Below are 24,289 nucleotides of genomic sequence, written 5' to 3'. Positions count from 1 at the left end.
GCAAAACTGAGCATCCGAGCAGACATACCTTCCTACGTAAAGAAAGAAAATGCTCCTGGGGAAAAAAAGCTCTGGAAAGACCAACTTCTCCAAGAAAAAATGTAAACATAGATTTAAAAAAAAGCATTATCTGACAAATAAAGAAAAGTGGCAAAATTCTGATTTTTAATTAGAGTTTGCAGTATACACTTATCTTTCTGTAATCTGTGGTAACAAATCTCCATGTAAACATTCAGGAAGAGAAAAAACAGGGGATACCATGTCATGACTTATGAACTATGAATTCTGAACTCAGATTACTAAACTTTATTCACAGCTGTTTTATACATTTATTAACAAACTGTCTTCCTTCATTTAACAATGGCTCTTGAATAATAAAATAAATTATCAGTAAATTCAACCATAAATTAAAAAATAAAAGTAAAAAAAATTGCTCAAGCCTCATAAATGCAAGCACAGTAATGTATTTCATACATGTTGATTACAGTTTCCATGTTCTTTGTGTAGGTAACACAAAGATTATTCTCTTCCCATTGTTGCAAGTTAACAAAACTTTTGAAAAGGCTTCAGTCTTTTTTTCCAGCTCAATTAACTGCACTTCAGTTGAATACAACAGACAATAACTGGGGTTATTAGTGAGATGTGGTAAAAGAAAAGGTCATGACCACTCAGAAGATCACATAAATCTAAAATATACTGTAGACTTTCTAGTCTCAACCTGTAGCTCTCATTTATTAAATAATTTACAAAGAGCTGTTGATGATTTAATGAGCAGGTTGAACTTTGTCACTCTGCCATTTTGCTAGTCACGAACACATGTACTTTGCCTTTAAAATGAAGCAGAATACTATTCACTTTCAATGAGACTAGATGCAAAGGAAAAACAAAGACAAAATCATAGATATTTTTTAAGTTCTGCTATGTTACTTTAACTATTTAATTAAAACGGTTAATTACCAGATCAGTGCACTATTTCTTGCTCAAAAACGTAACACCTTTGAAAGTAGATTTTTTAAAAAAAATCTTTAAAATAAGCCAGAGGTAAAAATGAAAAGGCCTGAAGGACTTGCAAGACAGAATAATTTCTGATCAGTGACTCTTAATGGGAATAGTCATTTTATATTGCAAGTACCAACAACCATTTAGCAATTTTTTAAACAGGCACTTGATAGAGTATTTGTATACTCAATACCAGGGCATCATTCGCAAAAAATATGGCTTTATTACAAAGGATTCAAGATGGCAACCACTTAGAATCCAGTGCCAACACGGATTATAACAAATCCAGTGAGTATTTTGTTTTTCAATTATTCATAGAAAATTTAATCCTGATTAAGTATCCTTGGGCAGGAATTCATGGGTAGTTGATGACTGAAACCAACATTTATGTGAAATGCTTCTGTTAATTTAATCTGTGTATACAGCTTAATTATGATTGGGGATTCAATGTAAGAGAAATGAATTATATCAGGATTAAAATTTTAGTAACCATATCATAGAGTACTTTTTCCTTCTTTCTTTTTAAACATGTTAACCTGCTTGTCCCTTCACCTAAGTGCTCAGATTTTAAAATCCTTTGTACAACCGCTGCAATTTATCTAAGTTTTTCATAAATTATCTGTCAAAAACCCTTTGCTAATCAAGCTAAATCCTAACTAGAGCCAAAATAATAGAAGAAAATGCAGAATAACCCCATCCAAAAATAAACAAAAGCTTATTCACTTAACTACAAATATATTTTATATTAGTTTTCTGAAGTAACTTAATTTTCAATATCTTTAAACTCCAATATGAAATGCAGTTTCCTTAAAGCATAAAAAGAAGCAGTTTTTAACCAGTGTATTACACTGATTTCATAACTGGACTTATTTTAGATTCATATAAGTAAGTAATCATTTAACTGATCACTTTTTTTGGACTATCAAACCTGAGTTAACTACTGATGTAGGATGAGGCATTGTAAGTGATGAGTCTCTTATAAAAATATCATATAATTCTTTTCATCTTTATTTCCATATAGAAATTGCATAAATCACCTTATAACAACGCTCTTTCTTGAAAGTTTATTAAGTATATTTCAAAACATTTATTACCTTTTTTTCAGTTTTCAGTTTGGTACTGCTTAAATGCAGTTATATATATAACATGCTCTGCTTTCTCTGTTCAGTTTTTCATACCACAAGTATGAAAAAAAAAGTCACTGTATTTGGATCCTTATTGCACTCTGGTGAATCAATTCACTTTCCTTTAGAGAAAAGCAAGTATCAGAAGTGAGACCGAGTTTTGTGTCCAGATGATATGGTCAGTGGTAGTGTTACTGAGGAAAGTGAAGAAACTTCCCAGTACAGGCTGTGGGATAGAAAGAGTCTGTAGAGAATGACCATGGCAACAGACTGGCAAAGGATAACACCTATTGTAATGACCTGAAAAGGAAAGAAAGGGAATGCTTTACTGCATGCAAAAACAGAGAAATTATACTCAATTTATCATGAACCTATATACACTTTATACACACATAAACATATATATACTTTAAGTAAATATATATAAATAAAAAATTATATCTTCCCCATCTTTACTGAAGGTAAATTTTAAAAAAGAAATTTTCAATAGAAAAATACAACTAATGTTCAGGACTGTAATTGTTCACAAGTAAAATTCTTTTAGCAGTTTATAGATGTCAAAATAAGACACAAAAGAATAATTTACATTCTCTCCTCAAGGGTGCATGCACTGAACAAAGTAATAAGTTACAAGAAAATAATATGAAAAATCAGGCTCCTGGCTAATCTAGTAATAGGAATAAAGAATGCCCCTACCTGAATCTTGACGAGTACTCTAAAAGCTCTTTCAGAAATTCTCAGGTTGTTTCTCTGTCTTTGTAGACTACCTTCCTATCTACCCTCTGTAAATACCTCAGGTTCAAGAAACATTTCTGTGTTCAAGCATATATGGCATAGCTTGTAAAGAGCTCCTGGCAGAATTCCACTTTGAAATGATGGAGTCATTCACCTAAGACGGTAGGTATCAACGCAACCAAAATGTGACATACTTGAGCACGGCACTCCAGTCTGCAGGGTATTAAAGCAACTAGACTGATTTTTAAAAAGTCATCTTCATATTTAACATTATGTAGTGAACATTTTTAATCATTTTTTCTTAACAACTGTATTTATAAATTCTACAATTTAATTTATAAAATAGTACTATGAGATAGGTTAAAATAGGAATAACAAAAGCTATTTTTCCATCATTTTGCTTATAAACTAAATTGAAATACTCACTGGTTTAATATTTTGTTTCCAAGTTCTATTTCATAGAATCCAAAGAAACTACTGAGCGGATAAATAGGTTTTTCCTACTTAATTTCCCAATAAAGACTAAAAATAAAACTATTTTGATCATGTATATTATTTACCTTATCTCTTTGGTAGTCATCAAAAATGATAGAAATGCATGCAAGACCTGGATGGCACAAAAACCACAAGATGCAGCCCTGAAACAAATGAAAAATACGTTGAATAAGCGCAGCTGTGCCTCTGTTTTCATAATATACCAGACAGAAAACATTACTAGCCTATTTAGGAGGTCTTGATTGATCTCAATTGGCCTGTACAGTAGAAACTGCGATAAAAGATAGAAATAAGTTTGCTATTGTTGTGACAATGATACTTTGTTTCTAATCAAATGGGTGTTTTTTTTAGGAGTATTTAAAATCTTCCATCTTTCACATATACACATTTTGATATACTACGAACATGTTTAAACAAGTAACAAATCGATAATTGAGAAAAGCGAGGTACGGTACAAATGTGCAATATTTCTGTAAAAACCATAAGAATATTCACTCATAGTTTCATATAGATACATAAAGAAATTCTGTAAGAATAACACAAAAAACTGATTAACAGTGGTTATGTGTTTGAGATTTAGTACAAAAGACACGGGAATTAGGAAAGTAGGAATGGAAAACTTTTTAACTCTTTTATTTTCAAATATATATTTTCCATTTTTCCTAGAACATGGCAAAATATCCTTTTCTAAAATTAAATTTGAAATAAAATAATAAGTTAATATTACTAGCTCTTGACATGGTTAGTACCTTGATATTGTAAGAAAAATAAACAAGATATATAAATATGTGTTTAGTATGTTACTATCTGTATAAATGCAAAGGGAAATATAAAATATTTAATAATATATATTTTTAATTCTCTGAAAAATAAATTAGGAATTAATAGTTGTGATTATATAAGGAGGTGATAACTTCATAGATGGGAGAGCGGTGAGAATGTGTTTGCTACTCTTTAAATGCTTCTGGATGTCTGAACTTATTCAAATAGCTATATGAAAACATAAAAATAAAAATTTCAGTTTAAGAAAAATTCTGGTACTGTTTAAAACATTGAAAAGAAAAAATTTAGTTTTTATACAACCGAGGTATATACTAACGTTTCAGACAATAGGCACCATTGTCTCTGTGAAGAATTCCAAAGTGAAAGGCATATCCTTGCCTGTTTGATACATAAGATGCCTGCAGCAGCAGCTTGACAAAGTTCCACATCAGGAATAAAGAAGGAATCTTGGCCCTCTGTCCATAGCAGCCTCACTCTTCTGAGACCGTGGACTAGGATGGGTGACCAAACAGCTTGTCAGAATGTGGTTTAGAGTTGCCGAGAGGATGGGTTATGGATTCTCTCCATCTGTGTATCAAAAGTATTACCTTCCAGGGAGGGAGGCTTCTGTAATGTGACTGCCCCAACCTCTCTCCTGATCTTTTCCTTTATTAAATGGGTACAGAAAAAAAAAAATCCATCTGCCTTTGGCTCTCACTGGCATAGGAAGAACACGGAAAGGGGGAATGAAGTCAACATGATCTCGTATGGATGCCATGAAATGGCTGAAGTGCAGCGTGTACTCAGTCTCCTGGCTCCCTCTGCTTACACTGAAGAATGGCTCTTCATAGTTCGTTATAAAACATTGCATAATTCTGGGAGTAAACAGCTCATAGTCAATTAAAAACTGCTTTTTGAGAAATGCAAACAGTAATCTATTTTAAAAAGTTCTGATACTATAGAAAAGAATGTAAAATCCCTATTGATAGAGAAATCACAATTCAAGCAAAACTGACCTGCCAAAGATTACATGGAAACTACTGTTCCAGGGGCTCTGTAACATGGGGATAGTATCACCTGCAGCTCATAAATTGTGAAGATTAAATGAGCTGAAGCACATAAAGGGCGTTAAGAGTGGTGCCTGGCACATAATAAAAGTTTATGAAGTATTAGCCCAGGGTTGCGTACTAACTCCCCAGTAATGCAGAATGAAGTTGACAATGCAAAGAAGTACTCTTCTAAGCAAACCCATACTTTGGCAAAGGTGATGTAGAACTCCCTTTTGAGTGTACTCCTCTCCACTGTGATGATCTGGTAGAGCCCGCAGCCTAAGGACAACGCTAGGCAAATTCTTAAAACGATAAGAAGGATTCCTGCTAAGCTGTGGTGCGAATGGTGGTTGTGAGAACTGGTTTCTTCAAACTGTTCCCAAAGTAGCAAAATACTCTGCAAAGAAAAATAATAATAAATACATATTTTTAGAGAAAAAAGTCTTATCTACTTAGAATAAAGTACTTTATTCAACTCTTTTATATATCCTCCTAAACAGTACATTCATTCCTAAGAGGTTCTAAGATTTATCAAACTATATAAGGTGTTGACAAAGTAAGGGCAGTTTTTCCCCTCACTGACACCCCTAAGCTGGAGGAAGGGGCCTTGTTATCAAGCCCCTCAAAATGAGACCATGTATTAGAGACAAAAAAGACTACTGCTACCATGATTCAAATAACACATCTCTTATGATGAAAATAAGTTGAAAAGAGGAAGAGAATAAGCACAAACTTTCTTCTAAATCAATCTCTTTCTTATTTCAACACCTTATTATGAATCAAACTGTTCTGCATTCAAGCCTGTTATCTCAGGATAAAGTTTCAAATATCTCAGTATCTTTTATAATCCACAAACGAGCAAGTCTGAATTGTTGATTTCACTCTTTTTTTCCACGTTAACCTCTCTGGTTAAAGAAGAGTAGATTTTTTTAAGATTTCTTTCTTTCTTTCTTTTTTTTTGATGTGGACCATTTTTAAAGTCTTTACTGAATTTGTTACAATGTTGTTTCTGTTCTCTATTTTGATTTTTTGGCTGAGAGGCACGTGGGATCTTAGCTCTCTGACCAGGGCTTGAAGGCGTACTTGTGTTGGAAGGTTAAGTGCTAACCACTGGACCACCAAGGAAGTCCCAAGGAGAGTGGATTTTTAATATCCATTATGGCACCCAGGGCAGCGTTACTTTCCTTATGTGTTTGTTCACCTTTTCTCCCCCGTGGTTACTATGCCAGTGAAAAGCTCAGCAAGTTCCTGATTAAGCTGTTCTGTTTATTGCTATTCAGTAGTAATCAGAGCCCACATTCCCTCCATCTTTACTAAACATCAATCACTTAAATTATGATAATTTTTACCATCACACAAGTCATTGGTCCTCTGTGCTCCCTTCTTTTACCAACTCAACACTCAGAATTGAGTCTTCAGTGGCTTCCAAAGGATTTAGATGAAAACTCCATTACTAAATCTAGTTTTAGGCTTTATGGAGTTTACCAGCAACCACCTCCTTTCCTCATTCTTGAATCTTCCCCCCTCATTTTACTTCTGCTATGTTCTTGCTAGGTGAACTCCCTTCTCCTGTTGCACAAAATGAATTTTCTTCTTGGACCAAATATTTGATCTTTTTTTTTTTACTGAAAGTTATTCCTCTACCGCACCAAATTATACCCATCTGATTCCTCAACATGCATTTCTAAACTTGACTTTTTACCACAAAAAAGTGCTATCACAGAACTAATATCTCCTGCTACATGAGGTGATGGATGTTAACTGGCTAGGTTTTGGTGATCATTTCAAAATGTATATATATCAAAACATCAAGTTATGTAGCTTAAATCTATACAATTTCTGGTTTTCAATTATAATCCAACAAAGCAGAAAAAAATAACCATTTCCCATGATTCACATTTTTACATACTCATACTCCCATATTTTCACATACGTATGCTAAGGCGTGACCTGTGGAATACAGTGTACATATCTATGTGATCTCTCTTTGCCTGTCTCGTCCACCTAGTCTGGCTGTTGTTGAGGGAAAGTGCCATGTCTATGCTTCCCTGGTGGCTCAGGCAGTAAAGAATCCGCCTGCAGTGTGGGAGACCTGAGTTCAATCTCTGGGTTGCGAAGATCCTCTGGAGGAAGGCATGGCAGCCCACTCCAGTATTCTTGCCTGGAATCCCCATGGACAGAGAAGCCTGGTGGGCTACAGTCCACGGGGTCGCAAAGCCTCAGACACGACGGAAGCAACGAAGCACAGCACCCCCATATTTTCACACACACACGCTAATGTGTGACCTGTGGAATATGGTGTACGTATTTACATGATCTCTGCCTGTCTCGTCCACCTAGTCTGGTTGTTGTTGAGGACCAGTGCCACGTCTCACAGTCTTCACACATGCTCACAGAAAGTCTAATGTAGAGTTATAATCTCAATTTGTATTTGTTTATGATAATGAATTTAAATTACAATGAAATAATGAAAATTCAATTTTTAAAAAAGGTTACTGAGAAATGAGAATTGAACTTGATGCAACATTACTCTCCATAAACCCTGGATCAGAAGTGTTAAGTTGGTAGGATCTTGCCCTTATTTTAATCACCTCCAACTCACTTCTTGCTCATTAGCTCTCCCTTCCTGGCATTATCTTCTTTTTAAATATAAATACCTATGATATAGTCCCTTTCTAAATCAGTCATGTAAATTCAACAGACCGTCACTCGGCACTTACAGTACTAAATAAGTACTAGAGGTACAGAGATGAATAAAGCACAGGCTTTACCCTCCACTACTGAGTTTTTCAATTTATTTAATGCATTAAAACAGATTATGCTGTCCTGTATAGAACCCAAGTGTATACTTCATTTTCATCTGTAACTTATACTGGTCACAAATTCAGTACAAATTTTTATGTTTATATCTTTCATCTAAATTTTTATAAATCCATTGCATACAAGCATACAGAGATCCTAGAATGTCTACATATCACAGTAGAGGAAAACAAAACAAGAGCAGAGAGGACCCTTCTAAAAGACCAAATTTGTTTTGGGTGTATTTGCTTTCAAAAACAAGATCCCCTTCTTTTTCATTCTACATTTTGTTTTTTCTTTAATCTGATATTCACTTGGATTCTTTCATGTATAAAGTAGATTCCTGCCAATGAATGAATCCCAGATTCATCAATTGACTGATTTAATACTGAGTACTTACAAAGTGTTAGAAAATATGAAAGAAAGCTCTTAATTAGAAAATGAGAATCTAACTGAATGTTAAACATACTGTGCTTAAATAAGCTGATAGGAAGCTCAGATTCAGGTAAATTACAATGAAATTCTATAATCTACATATAGTAGCACTCAGAAAATTAACAGGTTATTTGATCTATCACTCTTTTTTTCCTTATTTTTAAAAAATTGAACTATATGGGATTTATAATGTTGTGTTAGTTTCTGATGTACAACAAAGTGATTCAGTTACACATATATATGTATTCTTTCTCATATTCTTTTCCATTGTGGTTTATTACCTGATTGTGAATATAGTTCCCAGTGCTACACAGCAGGACCTTGCTGTTTACCTATTTAATACATAGCTGTTGTGCATCTGCTAATCCCAAGCTCCTCATTTATCCCTCCTCCATCCTCTTTTCCCTGTGATAACCATGAATTTATTTTCTATGTCTGAGAACAATCTCTGTTTCATAGGTAAGTTCACTTGTGTCATATTTTAGATTCCACATGTAAGTGATACCATATAGTATCTGTCTTTCTCTTTCTGACTTACTTCACTTATGATCTATCACACTTTAAACTCATAGTTCAAAATGACACAAATGTTTCATGGGTCCCGGGGTTCAATTTTGACAGGAGATGTGTTCAAGTCTGCATTTTTGAATAGCATAGAACAGAAATATTTGGTTTCACTACTCACCTGTGTTATGACCATGAATACAGCAATACCAGTGGATGCAGGAGTAGAGTCCCACTGGAGAGGTCTGCTCTGAGACTTCTTCATTCTGACTATTGTCCAACCCATGCACAGACTCAGAAGTAGGTATAGCATTTGAATTTGGGAAGCGATGTCAAAAACTAATGGGAAATGAAAACCAAAGTCAGCTGAGCTTTTGCAATACAACAAATCTCCTCCTTTTTTTTTTTTGTTTCCCCAAATGAAGAATGAACCCACACTTTGGGCAGTGAAAGCTCAGAGTCCTAACCACAGGACTGCCAGGGAATTCCCAAATTTTATCCTTTTTGCATTGAGAACATAATTATTTTATTAAGCACAAAAGACAAGCACTTTCAAAAAGAAACTACCGAAATTCAATAATAAATCTAAAGAATTAAAATTCTGCCATTATATTTGTAAACATTTCTGGGAATCGCTAACACAATGGCAAAATTCCTATTTTTAAAAATATTTATGTACCTGTACGTATTTTTAAGGCCAGTTTTAAATCTGTTTGTGTTCCTTATTTTTCTTAGTTTTTCTTACTATAATCTATAACTCACTACTTATGAAAACACATTTTAAATATAATTTCTGCAGTGTGGAGAAGACTACATATTTCTGGGTTGTTAACGTTTTTTTGATGGCTGAATCATAATGTGAAGAATAGTTTCTAAAACTATTAGTAAGCAATAGCACGACAATAAAGAAACGCAGAGCCTCTGTAACATCCAATTATGCTGGCCTTACTGTCAGTCCTGAAGACAGATGACGTGCTCCATGCATTAGTGTGAAGCGCCACCAGGTGGCCATCACTCACACTTCAGGGGAAGTCGGCAGCTGCAGAAAGGACGCGACAAAACCGCCTGCGTCCAGTTCAGCACTACTGGTTTAAACAACCATCAGCTGTTTACCTCCGCTTACATGTGTATTTATTTTGGAAGTTCTATTTACTGATTTTTTAAAAAATTATAACCTTTCATCAAAGTGTATTTTGATGTGGATTTTGGAATAAACGTTTGATCACAATTTAACAAAATAAAACTTCCTTCAAATTGCCACTTATGACTTTGATGTCTACAACTTATACTTCTTTTATACAAAAATATTCTTAGAGAAACAGATAAGACTAGTTGTAGTATAATACTTATATTAAAAGTCACAAGCCAAAAAACTATTAATAATAGATCTCAGATTTATTTTGACATATTTTTCTAACCCTAACCCCAATGAGAACTAGATACTTTACATTTAGACTTATTTATCTGTAATAGTGAATTCTAATAATGAACTGTCACCACATTTCAATGATATAAAACACCATGGCCTTTCAGATCAAGGATAACTTTCTTTCACTGTAGATTTTAAATGACTGTGATGCTAATTATTTTTATTAAACATTTTACAAATACATATTCACTTACTTAAAGAAGTCAGCCAAAGGAATATACCTACATAAGTTGCTAATTCGCTTTTGCTATTTGTTTTTACAAATACAGGGTTGGGGAGTACACTGATTTTCTGGCTTATTTCTATGTGTACTAACTAATGCACATATTGATATAATATACTGTAACTATGAGGACAGGCAGAACACTGCTTATCTGTTCTTGGAAAAGTAACTAATTATAGACGAACTATACAGATCACACAAAAATCCCATCCTGTGGAATTTAATTAAAAATCCTGAAATTTTAGGGACTTCCCTGGTGGTCTTGTGGTTAAGGTCAAGGGGCACAGGTTTGATCCCTGGTCTGGGAACTATTAATAAGATCCCACATGCCGTGTGGTGCAGCCAAAAATTTTTTTTAAAAAGAAATTTTATCATTTAATAAACCTGTTGTCAGAACTACCAAAATGATCAATGTTGATTTACTGCAGTTTTTTTAAAAAAGACTTTTGCTTTTAACCTACCATGAAGATGCCAGACAGCCTGAAACTGTTTTGTATATAGTAGATACTCACAAAACTTCAAGTCCTTGATTTTAGTAATAGCTTTGCTACTGATGGGCCTCTGTATGCTTTGCCTCTCTGGGCCACAATTTCCTCATCTAAAATGCATGAGCTAAATTATGTCTATGTTCTGTCCAGCTTTAAAACTCTAGGACTCTATTATAAACATCCTGAGTCATCTAAGAGAAAACAGGGGGACAAGGCAGGGTTCTGGTAATGTCAAAGAGAATCAACTTTTGCTCATTCCCAAGAAGTGAACAGTATATACATCCTCTTCACAAGGAAAAGGAGAGGTTATAGAAGTTTTAGAATCTTAAAATAGGTAGCAAGATCAGGATAATCGGGTCCTGAGATGATTATAGAGATTACTGTAAGATACCCTATTAAAGAGAGAGGAGACTAGAAGAGAAACATGGAAAATACAAGGAAAGTAAATCCTAGAATGGCTGTATATTCAGGACCTGCTTTTTTAGAGCAAATCTTAACTTGTTTTTCAGAACTGAGAATGGCATATGACCTGATGTACTTCTGAAGTTCTCTTTTAAAAGTTATGATTGTAGGAAATTTTATTTTTTCACCATCATGCTTAATTGAAAAATTACCTCATAAGAGTTCTTCTTATAAATCAAAGAACAAAGCTGAGAAGTCAGCTCAATTATAGGTTTATTCTATGGCTCCAGGTTAGAAAAAGAGAGAAAAAGTCAAAAAAGGGATGATAAAAGGGAAAAAAAAATCTTTAGCTTTGTGGTCAGAAAATTAGGTCTAAGTCTTGGCTCTACCATCTACCAGATGACTGACATTTGGAAATGTACTTTCTGTCACTGAGCCTAGATTCTTTATCTGCAAAATAGGGATAAGCATACCTACTTCACTGAGTCTTTATTGAGGATAAAAATGACAGAAAGGGCATAAATATGCTCTAAACACAATGAAGAGCTAAACACATTATCTATCCCTACAGAAACTAAACAGGATATGTGGAAACTAAATCTGTAATCTTATTTCCAGTTGAGCCAAATCTAATCAACCTCAGATTAGAAAAAACTGTATTATGACAGAAAATAACTGATGAAAAAGGAAAACATACAAGAAGCAGATAGCAAGTTTATGTTTTAAAGAAATGTTTAGTAAGATACTCACATTCTGCCAAACTTCCCATAAAAGGTACCCCTATTCCATCTTTGGAGTAACTGAGGAATTGAAGAGGAGAATATTAGCATAAATTACAAATGTGAACAAAATTATTCATAATCAAAGCAAACATAACTTTGGTGGACTAATTAGGATTAATTAGACATAATGATGAACACAGTTTTAATGGTTTTGAGTTACCTGGAGAAATGAATGTAATTAGCGAAAGCCGAACCAGCTTGTAACAGCAATGCAGTTGTCAGAACCTTTAAAACCATGTGCATGGGTCCGCCTTTCTTAATAGCCTGCCACAACGACTGCGCATAAATGCAAGCGATCACAAAGTAGACTAGGACCAGGAGGAAAAAGAACTCATGTAACCCTGCGAAGAGAAGAAAGGAACAAGCCAGTTACAGTGTTGGGGTGCTTTCAAATCTTCCATCAATATTTTCAGAACTTGTCTTTTAACTGGAGTCACAGTCTTTATTTACTTTTGCAAGAGAGAAAAAGGAAAAGTGTTGAAACTTAAATAATCTCCTACTCTGGAATGAAGTCTTGACTGTAACAGCACAGCTTAAACTACGGTCAATCTATTAAAAAACAAACTACTGGTCAGGAGATAAGCCCACAGACTAACCACAAAATCATAGCTCTGTGGGAAAAAACAATGATTTCAACCTTCAGTTACATATGTTTCTTACCCCCAAAATGGGCTTCTTCTATAAGACGTTTAAAAATAGACTTAGTCAGTCAATAATAGTTTACATACCCTGACAATGCTTGAAGTGTGAGCCCTGGGCCAGCAGCAGCACCAGCACTAGCGACCTAGTTAGAAATGCATGTTTGGGACTCATCCTGTATCAAGGGTCTCAGAGACCCTGGGAGTGGGGACCAGCACTCTGGGTTTGAAAATGTCCTTCAGTGACTCTGATGCAGCTAAAGCCTGAGAGCCACAGCTCTGGGATGGATGGCAGCCTTAAATTCCCACTTAGACAAAGTGTCACAATATGTCTCATGACCAGAGCCTCCTTCTGAAGGAAAGGGCTTTCGTTCTGTCATAAAGGAAAACCTATGGAGACCACGTGATTCCACTCCACAGGCGACTGAAACTAGAACACCTGACCAAATGGCTACTAATCCTAAGACTAGTCATTGGCCAATAGCATCACTTGGTTCTCAAAGATAAGAGGCTAAGCATGTTCTCTTGGGACATCAAACCACAAAACATAGGAAGGATGAAGCAAGAAAAACTGAAGTTGGAAAGAATAGATGCTAGGGCAGGTCACAGGAGTCAAGCCAGACCATACTGAAATAAAAGTTTTGAGTGAGTGGAAATTATGAATGAGTAAAGGGAGTTGGCTGGTAAAGACAAGAACAAAGTAAATGTGCAGAATTTTTAAAATGGTGCTAGGCATTTAGCGGCCTTTAGTTTCTACCACCAACTTTTCATTATGGTCTTCACATACTCTCAAGATAAACACCCTCTTTTCTGTGTTAAGTGGCATCTTTTGACTGTGTCTTCATTTTTCAGAACTTTCAGAAAATTTTTATAACAAACCAGGGCAAGCTCTGAGTTTAACAGTTTACATTTACTCGGTCACATTGAAAGTTAGTCCCTAACTTTAGGGCTTTTATATTCTATCTAAAGAGCACTGGACACAGTGACAGCGGCTATGAAGACAGCTGTCTCTACTGAATCTGTGAATGAATAGCCTAAACTGCACTCACTTTTATCCAGCTGTGACCCCTGAATGTGCTCCAATTTCCCATGTCGGATAAACTCGAAACAACAGAAGGAAATGCTTCCATTATATGGAAATCATTTTGGAAAAGTAATTCAGGAGATACAAATAGCAGGAAAAATGCTCAATAAACAGTTCAATCTCAGTCATGTTTTAGGCATGGTTAGGAGAACACAGAAAGTCTTCCAGCCACTGGGTGTCTCTCCTGCTCTTCGTACATAAATGCTGATCATCCACCTCGCTAGTCCGGGTGAGAAAGCACGTTCAGACTTCCGGAAGAGAATAACAAATGACAGAATGGGTGTGCGTTCTTTTAAAGTTCCTGACGTAGAGAAGTAGGGTATTCTAGTTTTAGAAACAACAGGACCATAAGCCTGCGATTGTTAGAGTAAAAGAACAAGGCAGAAAATAAGCTAAACATAACTGTGGGCTTCCCGGGTAGCTCAGTTGGTAAAGAATCCACCTGCAATGCGGGAGACCTGGGTTTGATCCCTGGGTTGGGACAATCCCCTGGAGGGCATGGCAACCCATTCAGTGTTCTTGCCTGGAGAATCCCCAAGGGCAGAGGAGCCTGGTGGGCTATAGTCCATGGGGTCGCAAACAGTCAGACACGACTGAGCAACTAAGCACGGCATTGTAACTGTGGGTCAGTGACGTCTTCATGCTATGCTGGGTTCTGAATCTGTTTTTGTCTGTCCTTCTTAGCATAAAGAATTAAATATGGTATTCTACTTATAAATTGTTATTTATTTATAGTACTCTACAGAATATTCATTACAAGTTAAGGTTCCAGGCTCTGTTAGGTTAGAAATGCACGAGGAAAAGAAAATTCTCAGACTATTGAGTAACCAGAATAGTGAGCCTCCCAGGTGGCTCAGGGGCAAAGAATCCGCCTGCCAAGCAGGAGACACAAGTTCAGTCCCTGGGTCGGAGAGATCCCCTGGAGAAGGAAATGGTAACCCACTCCAGTAGTCTTGCCTAGAGAATCCCATGGGGTTTCCCAGGCAAGAATGGGAAATCTTGCCTGAGAAAGATGGACTGGTGGGCTACAGTCCATGGGGTCACAAAAGAGTTGGACATGACTCAGAGACTAAACAATAACCATGACCAGAATAATAGAGGAAAGGACTTTGAAAATAAGACATATGTCACTAGCAAAAAATGTTTTCAAATTATTCAAGACTAAATGTATTTTCCATAAAAAGCTAACACTGTAACCAACAAATTACTTCATTGAGATAATATATTAAGTAACTTGAACAAGGACATTTGTCCTATACTTTGCTCATTGCATTTTGCATAAATTATTTACCTTGACTCTGATTCTTTAAAGATAAAACTCTGCTTCTGCACTCAGGGTTCTTTTAAACAAACCATCTCTAGGAAAAAAGTCTGTTTCTTTCCTCTTCAACTTTACTTTGTTCTGCCAACATCCCTCAGAGTGCAATCTATGTTCACCTTGAAACTAAAATCTAATTTTAACACAGGTGGATACTAGGTATTAAGTCTTGCCTATACACAAAAGAAGAAAAACACTCTTAAATCACCATGCAATGGGTGACAAAGACTTATAAGGGAATGAGTAGATTTTAACGCAAACTTAATGGGAAAAAGCATTAGTAAAATTCAGTGGGAAGAAAACTTTTAGGACAGCTTTAAAAAAAATTTACCTCCGGCTAAATGATGGGAGATGGGAGAAACGAGGGTAAGAGAAGGAGAGAGTCAATGGGTCACGGGGCAGCCCCTGGAACAGTCTGGCCTACCAGTGATGTCTGTGGTCTCAGAACCCAAGGTCCATCCCACCCACGGGTGTCTCAAGATACCTCCTGAGTAGTCTAAACCAATTAGAGAAATTCCAATACTCTCTTTGCCCAAAGATGTAAGCCTAACCCTAACCCTTTACTTTGACTTGTTGGTTTACCTTTATCTCCTTTCTGATATCTTCACTTAATATTTCTCTTACCATGTTAGGTAACAAGGTCATGTGTCGAGCTCTGGCCAATGAAATGTGATGAGGGTCCTTCTGGGAAAAGTTTGCTTGCTCTTAACAAAGAGATACTGAATTTGGCCACTGTCCAGATACAAGGCCCAGATAACTGCAGTTAACTGTGAACATGAGGAAGCTGACAAAGCTGACAGTCAGAGGATATGAGGGTAGAGAAATGCTAAATAAACTGCCTTGAAGAAATCTCAGGTGTTATTGCTATGCAAGAGAATTAATTTCCTTACTGTCTATACTACTTGCAGTAGAGTTTTCCATCAAAGTTACAGACCTAAAGGTAAGATCCAATCCATTATCTTTTGGGATAACAGAGAGGAAAAAAGGAACAAGAGAAAATAATAAACATATCTGGAGTCTTAAAGACAGTGAAATGGCAGATGTGGAAGAGCCTGTAATATTATTCCAAGAAAAATCAAGTCTACTTTAGACAATGATGCTTTAACTCTCAGGATTCTGTGCACTTCTTTTGGTCTCTACCAACTACAAGTAATTAACAAGGATTCTAATTTTTTAAGAGGCGATTTTATTTTATTTTAACTTGAGGCATGATATTCCTATGTAGTGTTTTGTCAAATAGCATCAAACTTGCCTTAGTCAATATTAAAAAAAACCCCTAAGTTCCTATGTCTGTAAAATATATGAGTAACTGAAGCCTGGTAGATATATAAAATACCTAATTGGTTTGAAAGGAAACTATAAAATTTAATCAGAGTAACATGTAACATTAATTGCAGCTTTTTGCACCAGGTTATTCTAATTTGAACCTCTAAGATACATGGTTTAACAGTCTATTCTGAGTAAAAAGCATAGCGAATCAATTTTCTCTACTCAGGGCAGAAAATAAGTCAAATGAGGAAAAGTTTCTAAACTGAACTAATTGGGAATTATTCCCTGGAAACAAATTCTATACCTGAGGCTATAGACTAGGAGGAATCCTTCTGAAGCCTTTATGTTAAAACCAACACATTTCTAAAGCAACATGGACTTCTAGATAAGTGGGTCTACACATTAGATTAGCTAAATGCCTCACTTCCACTCCAAAACCAAGTCTATCTCAGTCTCTGGGGGCGGACATCTGTATTTTTCCTAAAGCTCTCCAGATGCATACACAGCAGTGGGTTGAGAATTAATGAATTAATTCCTCAATGTAGAATTAATCAGATTTTAAGGCATCTAGATATTTAAAGAATGAAATGATGAGATCCTGGGAAATTACGCCAGCTACCTAGCAATGAATACTTTTGAGTACTTACAGCACTTTTTAAAACTCAATCCCCACATAAAAGCCTTGCCAAGAATCCCATGCTTAATGGAAATCCATACTATAGTGAGATTTTTTTTCCCCTTCATTTAAATACTCTTGGTGACATGACCAAAGTAACATTCCCCACTTGAGTAAAAGAAAGACAGTTTTTAAACACACTGTAAGTATCAAATCAAAATCAGTCACAGGAGAAGATAGATCAGAAGGAGTCAGGACTAAGAACTGAGTCAGAACTTCAAATTCTGTCAAGCTAAAATTCTGATGAAATATTTTATGGGAGTAGATTTGATATCAGAAAACTTCATCAATTTTGATCCTTCCTAAAATTGTTGCAAACTCCAATGAAAGCAACTCCTAAAAATATTCAAACACCCTAGTGAAGGACAGCTATATGAAGTAAAGGAGTTTCTATCCTACTTAATCACTGGGTTGCCAATTTAGACTGCTCAGTTTATGAACACTCTTCTGTTCATAAAAATAAAGCTAGCTTATCATAAAAACAGAGTTTAGAATGCAGATACTATAAACTACCCATAAGCCTACCAGCCAAAGTATGGAAACAATCTGTTCGTATTTTTTTACTTCTTTCTGTTGATTCTCTGCATTTTGTAACATAATTGAAAACATACAACATAAAATTTCCAGTTATGGTTTTAAACTTAATAGTACAGCTGTTACAATTTTATAAGAAGGTTTATTTAACCATTTCTCTACTGTTGGACACAAGTTGTTTTTAATTTTTCAGTATTCGAATAACACAACAAGAAGATTCTCAGGCATAAATCTTTTTCTGCACTTAGGATATCTAAGTGCATATCCTTACCAGATTCTCCAGCACTGAAATGATCAAATGGGTTCCCTTCAGCATCCGGATTCAGTAACATCATTTCAAATGGGATGTCTTCCCCCTGAGACTCCTCCCCGCCCTCTCTGCACGTGTACTTGTCTGCGTAGAACACGTGCCACTTCTGAGGGTGAGGAGTCTGGGACACTGTTAAGTTATGTTCCGTCTGATTCATGGCCACTTCAAAGAAAAAAAAATAGCACTTTCAAAGCAAAACCCTCAAATGTAGTCATTGTTTTAGTCACACAATCAATTTGAAATTAGAATTCTTTTGTTTAGTTCTTATTGCCTCAGTAATCCACACCCTGATGTAGTACTGGAATAAGTTCTGTAAGTCAAGCAGGTAAAAATATTGTATTTAACCAACCAAAGGTATCACCATAAAAGTTTTATGAAAATATGTACAGAGTCATTCTGCTGTGCACCTGAAACTATGACATTGTTAATCAGTTACACTCCAATATAAAATAGTTTTAAAAAATTCTATGTAATACCACAAATGACTAGAAAGGTTGCACTGAAATTCTGAATTTCAATTAAATATTTCCAAAGTTTTCAAGTAAGTGAGCAATACTAAAAATTTCTTTGTTGCAGTGGTAAAATGTGTACAACACAAAAGTTACCATTTTTAGGTACAGCTGTGTATTAAGTACATTCACAATGCTGTGTAAACCATCATGGTGACATTTCTGAAAATTACTTATTTGAGTTATATTTAAATATGGAGCATTCAACTTTGGAAACTATACTTACCTTCTATATGACTTTGGGCAAGTTATATAAGCAATGACACTTTCTTCATCCGTAAAATGAACATAATACTTAGAGCAAAGAGCCAATGCAGGCACTAAGTTATACACTCAGCATGGTTGCTGAATACAAGTTGCCCTTTTCCTTTCTTTAAAATAAGGTGATTACACTAATCAACGGTTCTCAACCCAGGGTAATTCTATTCCCCTGTAGAGCATTTGACAGTTTTGCTGTCACAGCAGTTGAGAACACACTTGAAGCTGGGCAGTGCTAATCCTCACACCACCTAACATAGTCTCCCATGACAAAGACCTGTTCCTACCCAAAACGCCAATAGCACTCCCTTTGAGAAACACTAAATGATGTCTGAGATTCCTTCTCAATCTAAAACTATGATCCTGATCTAAGAGAAACTCACTCCCACCATAAGCGTGGTAGGAGACTAAAGTCTCAAACACCATGTGCAATAAAGACAGTAGGAGAGTTAGAGGAGCAAGTCTTATAACCTTGGGACTCATATAAAGACAATACTTAACCTCTCTACATGTGTTTCTTCAGTAGTAAACTTAAGCCACTTGCCCTGTTTGACTCAGAATCCTTATAAGGAGCAAAGGAGACAGTAGATGAAAATCCTAAGTCAAGAGTTCTTAAAATACAGGATTATGATGAGCCCAATTCCCAAGTCCAGACTGCCCCTACTGCATGCCAGCTAGTCTTGATCTTTTCCTCAATTGAAAGCACAAAACTTTTTAATAAATAAACGACATTTCTTGAGATAACTGTGGAAATTTGCGTATGGAAAAGATTTTAGAGGGTACTATGAAATCGTTCATTTTCTTAAACGCAGTGATGGTATTGTTACGGTAATATTTATGGAGAAAAATGTCCTTACTCTTATGAGATGTATGCTGAATTGCTCAACACACCCACAGCTTATTTTCATTTCGGTTCAAAACAAAAATCAAACATACACAAACATAAAGCAAATGTAACAAAATATTAAAATTATTAAACCTAAGCCAAGAATATTCAGATGCTGGTTGCACTCTGCTTTCAGCTTGTATGTATAACTGAAAATTTTCCTGATAAAAAGTTGGAAAAACATTATTTGTAAGTTGTCTTTATCACTGAGGGACTTATCCAGACAGGATTCAAATTTGGAGGACTTAAAACTTTACATTTGGGAACTTCATTAATAGTAGTTAAAATGGACAAGATGATTTTGTTAAGAATACCACAGCATTGTTTTTTTTTTTTCTGTCTTAATTTAGCTGACATTTATACTGTTTTTCTTAAGGCACAGCTTCTGGGAAAAAGTAGCAAGGACTCAAGTTTCTGTTAAATATTTGAAGACCTTTAATAAGAATTCAATATATGATCAATAAGCAGTTCAGAAATAAGGCTTTTGAAATGTGCAGCTTGCAATTATATAATCTGACTTTATTATATAAAAGCTCTGCTGTGTTGAGGTTTTATCACTTCCACTTTTTCTCTTAGATAAAATAAGAATTTAACTATTATATTTTCATCAATATACTTTTTGATGTTTCATTTTAAATTATGTGTTCATTTTAAATTACCACATCATAAAGAGATACTGGTTTGAGTTTTTGTCTTGCTGCCTTTTTCAGTAAGCCTAGGAAATAAGCCTCTTGACAAAACTGCATGTTCATTGTTTTTGAAACAAAAGACTACAGCATAGCATGCTTATTGTATGCTGATGCAATTAGTACCTCAAATATTAACAAAACTTGACTTGCAGAGAATGGCGTTGAATGGCTAATTGCCCAATAGAATTATAAAATGAAATGAATACTGTTAACAAAATTACTCAAAATAATAAGATACTAACACTTTTAAGCAGTTAATAAAATATACCAAATGTACAAAAGGAAATATATACATATGATATAAAAAGACAATACTGAAAATGTTTTATATACAATATTACATTTAATTCTTGTTATCTGACAGTAAATTTCTTTTGCATAGAAACTCATTTTCTGTGCTTTAAATATCTTCTTTGTTTGCTCTTAAAAAAAAAAACCCTACAAAATAGTTTTCACCATTTAAAAAAATCTGATGGTTTATGTCATTACTGAAAGAGGAAAAAGGAAGACTGAAAAATAATTCTTCAAACATTAATTTGGGGAGAACGTATAATCACAAGCAACATTCAACACTGAGATTTTTCAAATCTACTAATCTTTTCATAGTTCATGGCAGCAATAAGGTTTTACATAGGAATCAGGCACAGTTAATGAGCTCATCACCAAGTAGGTGAAAGGCTATTAATACTTAAAAGTCTCATTAATGGTCAGGAAATGAGAATTTTTTTTTTACAAGGAATTATTTTCAAATATGTGATACTACTACACTGTCATGAATTTAAGGATATACTTTTTGTTTCAATGCATCAAAGCTTCTAGATAACAATATACTATGAATATGAAAATAATATGCAAAAGTTAGAGAATATAGATTTTGTTAAGACTTGGCTTTTGTTGTGGAAAAAGAACTGATTAAATATGTAGAAAGGAATATATATGCCATCAGTACTGAATTTATTTCAGACCTTCAAATTTAACAAAACAATCTTCATTCCTCAAAAATTCCTGTTTCCTGAGATCTTCCGTTCCAACAATTTCAAAGAATACCCTTCACATAACAGAGAAGGAAGAGGAAGGGAGAATAGAAAAAGAAACAACAGCAAGAGGTTTCATAAATTATAGCTCTCTATACACGCAACTCCACCTAAAGGGTCATAATTAGAATCACAGCATTTTAGACTTTCAGGAACCTTGGAGAAAACTAGTCAAACTTCCTTATTGCACAGATAGGTAAAGTGCAGGTGAAAGATAACAAGATCTTATTACAAGTTACTAACAGTGATTCTCAGTTTAGGGGTCTTTCCAGTGCACCAAGTCTTTCCATATACATAAGTTCTGTGACTGAAGGTATTTGACTGATATAAAAATTATGTTTTTGCAAGTGTATATACAATATGGTATAACATTGACCATGTAATATAAGAAAATAAATCGATTCCTACAGCTCAAAGCTTTAAACTGTCTGATCAACTTTTAACAGAGAAGCAAAAAGACTTTAAGGTGCCAAATACAAAGGAAATGACCTACTAACCAAAACCCCCTCAAGCACTAAGCTGCATGACAATTCATCCTACAAATACTTAGCCAATGCTTAACTGAGCACTATGGTGATTGTAAATTCTCACTCTCTCTCAATCATAAATGTAACTAATACTCATACTTCTTATCACAACCTCAGTTTCACATTTACTTACAGTGACCTGATCCATACCCTTAGCAGCCTTAAGCAGTGTGGACAGTGTCAGTATTTTGGTCCCTTGATTTATCACTAGTGCCTAGCATAGTATGGGAAGTATTGTGAATGAATGAATGAATAGATCAGAAGAGGCCTTCTGCTCTCACTGATTGATTTTATACCAAATAAATATAAACTTGTAACTATAACAAGTGCTGTGGAAGAAAACAGGCTATAAAACCTCAAGTGTTAACTCAGTGGATGGAAGAGTCAAAGAGGAAGAACAAACAGGAAAAGCCTATGCAAAGGCCCAGGGGAGCTCTGAAACAAAACCAGCACTACAAACAAAATGAGGCCAAAGTGGGCAATACTGTGAGATGAAGCTGGGGGTAGGGGGGTTAGTATCAGCCAGACTCTCGGATGGCTTTCCTGATCAGGTTAGGAGGGCCATCTCTGTTTTTGAGCAGTAGGAACCCACTGCAGTATTTAAGGGTGTGGTGAGGGTGTAAACCTGCTGTTCTGTAACTCTGCTTACAGAGGGGGAACAACACAGCGGCAGTGGCCAGGCAGGAGGGATTGCAATAGTACAGGCAAGAGACTATGGCCTCCTGGAATAACATGATAGGGGTAAGATGAAGAAAAGTAGATGAATTCAAGAGATCTTTAGAGGAAACTTACTAGACGGGAAGGGGATAGAGAGGTTAAAGAAAGGAGTGTTGAAGACTCCTCGGTTTCTAGCTTATTCACTAGCTAGATGGTGGTGCCGGTTCCTCAAACAGGGAACACTGGAAGAGGGTCAGGTTTGGATGGCCATGGCGGCAGACATTATGGGAACTGGGGACTGAAGGTCAGAACTTCTCATACTTGTGTGGAACACTTAGCTGAGCAAATTGGTGTAGAAAGGCAAAGAAAACTGACAATGACCTTTTGTACGAATTTCCCAGATAAGTTCTACAATTCAGGATTGAGGTAAATAAGTAACTGTCTCTTTGATATCTGAATCTAGTCATTCAGGCTTCTTCAGCAGACTGTCAATGTCATCTCAGAAACCTAGACAAGAGATCCCCACAATAGGCGGCGATGATATGGGACTTGTTCTCTCGTCCCTACTCAGGCTATGAGGGAACCAGGCAGCTGCCAAGACAAAGAACGGATGTTTAGAAATGGCAGGGCTTGACTGACTGGACTAAAAGAAGACTCAGAGACTCATCAATATGTAGAATATGGTAGGGGAAATAAAGGGCAAAAGGGGAGAAAGATATTTCCCAGTTTATCTCATGGATATTTCACATTCCTAATTAATAACCAGTTAACTTCCAAGGGGTAGGATGGGTAGCATGGCATAGCAGGCTCTTCATTTCTACATTAAAAATGCCTGCACTCACTCTGGATGGCAAACACCCTAATGCATGGGACAATGTTGATGACAACGGAAGAGATCAAGGATTCAGACAACTAGAATAATAAAAGCAGAGCCTCTCCAGAGGTGAACCTTGCGGTTTACAAATGATGTGGTCCTGGGATGGTCCAAAATGATACACTGTGGCACTGTGTGACTAGGTCCCAAGTGTGCCAACAGCATATTGCAAAACAGCATCACTTGGGGTAAATTATACAACTAACTGAGATAACACATGCTTAGTGTTTAGCTCAGTGCTACCAGACAATAAGCATTCAACAAATACAATCATTCACTCCATGCTGCCACTGGGTCAAGATACATCTGCCATATTGGTAGGAATTATGTGACCTATTAGAAGTCTGAATGAAGGAAAGTATACCTTTATAAATTATCTGCATTTTTTTTTCAAAGATTTTGAATAAGAGGGGAAAAAGGCAGTCTATCTTTTGATCAAAAAGATTAGTTTCCTTAAAATTTAGCTTAAAATGTACCAGGCAGAGTGTGGTGTGTGCTGTGCCATGAAACATCTTGATATGTAAATACTATATTCCTAACATTAAGGAGGAAAAAAAAAAAACACATAATGATCAAAGAAAAGGAGAAATACTCACTTGTCAACTGAGCTTTGGATAATTTTTCACTGCAGCTATACTCAGGACCACCTTCCTGCAGCTTTCGCCATTCCTGGGCTTGGAACAGGTAGAGTTTAGCTTCCTTTCCAACAGCTACTGCTATGTTGTTGATTCTGACACACAAAAGAGCATGGTCACCTGGGACATTAAAGCAAAAATTATCAACTAGTTTGATCTTGTATG

The 24,289-nt window shown here is 35.6% G+C and overlaps 1 protein-coding gene across 2 annotated transcripts in view; it reads right to left on the bottom strand.

Annotated features, from left to right (window-relative positions):
* Positions 1 to 24,289, bottom strand: part of GPR180 (G protein-coupled receptor 180) — a 38,258-nt gene that overhangs the window by 11,715 nt on the left and 2,254 nt on the right. The window contains exons 2-9 of one of the 2 annotated variants that reach the window (XR_009691228.1): positions 24,086 to 24,244; positions 18,017 to 18,217; positions 12,387 to 12,567; positions 12,195 to 12,244; positions 9,084 to 9,241; positions 5,370 to 5,561; positions 3,419 to 3,496; positions 2,094 to 2,423 (exon numbers count right to left, since the gene is read on the bottom strand). Coding sequence is in view for 1 of the 2 variants with exons in the window: in XM_061133045.1 (XP_060989028.1) it covers positions 2,265 to 2,423; positions 3,419 to 3,496; positions 5,370 to 5,561; positions 9,084 to 9,241; positions 12,195 to 12,244; positions 12,387 to 12,567; positions 18,017 to 18,217; positions 24,086 to 24,244 (1,178 nt within the window). In the remaining variant the exon portion in view is untranslated. Of the gene's footprint in view, positions 1 to 143; positions 2,424 to 3,418; positions 3,497 to 5,369; positions 5,562 to 9,083; positions 9,242 to 12,194; positions 12,245 to 12,386; positions 12,568 to 18,016; positions 18,218 to 24,085; positions 24,245 to 24,289 lie in introns of those variants that run through there. The other variant, XM_061133045.1, reaches the window with a different exon arrangement.

Source organism: Dama dama, chromosome 30 (genome assembly GCF_033118175.1).
Source record: "Dama dama isolate Ldn47 chromosome 30, ASM3311817v1, whole genome shotgun sequence".
NCBI lineage: Eukaryota > Metazoa > Chordata > Mammalia > Artiodactyla > Cervidae > Dama > Dama dama.
The sequence above is the reverse complement of the archived record's forward strand: the minus strand, read 5'-3'. Positions and strand labels throughout refer to the sequence as shown.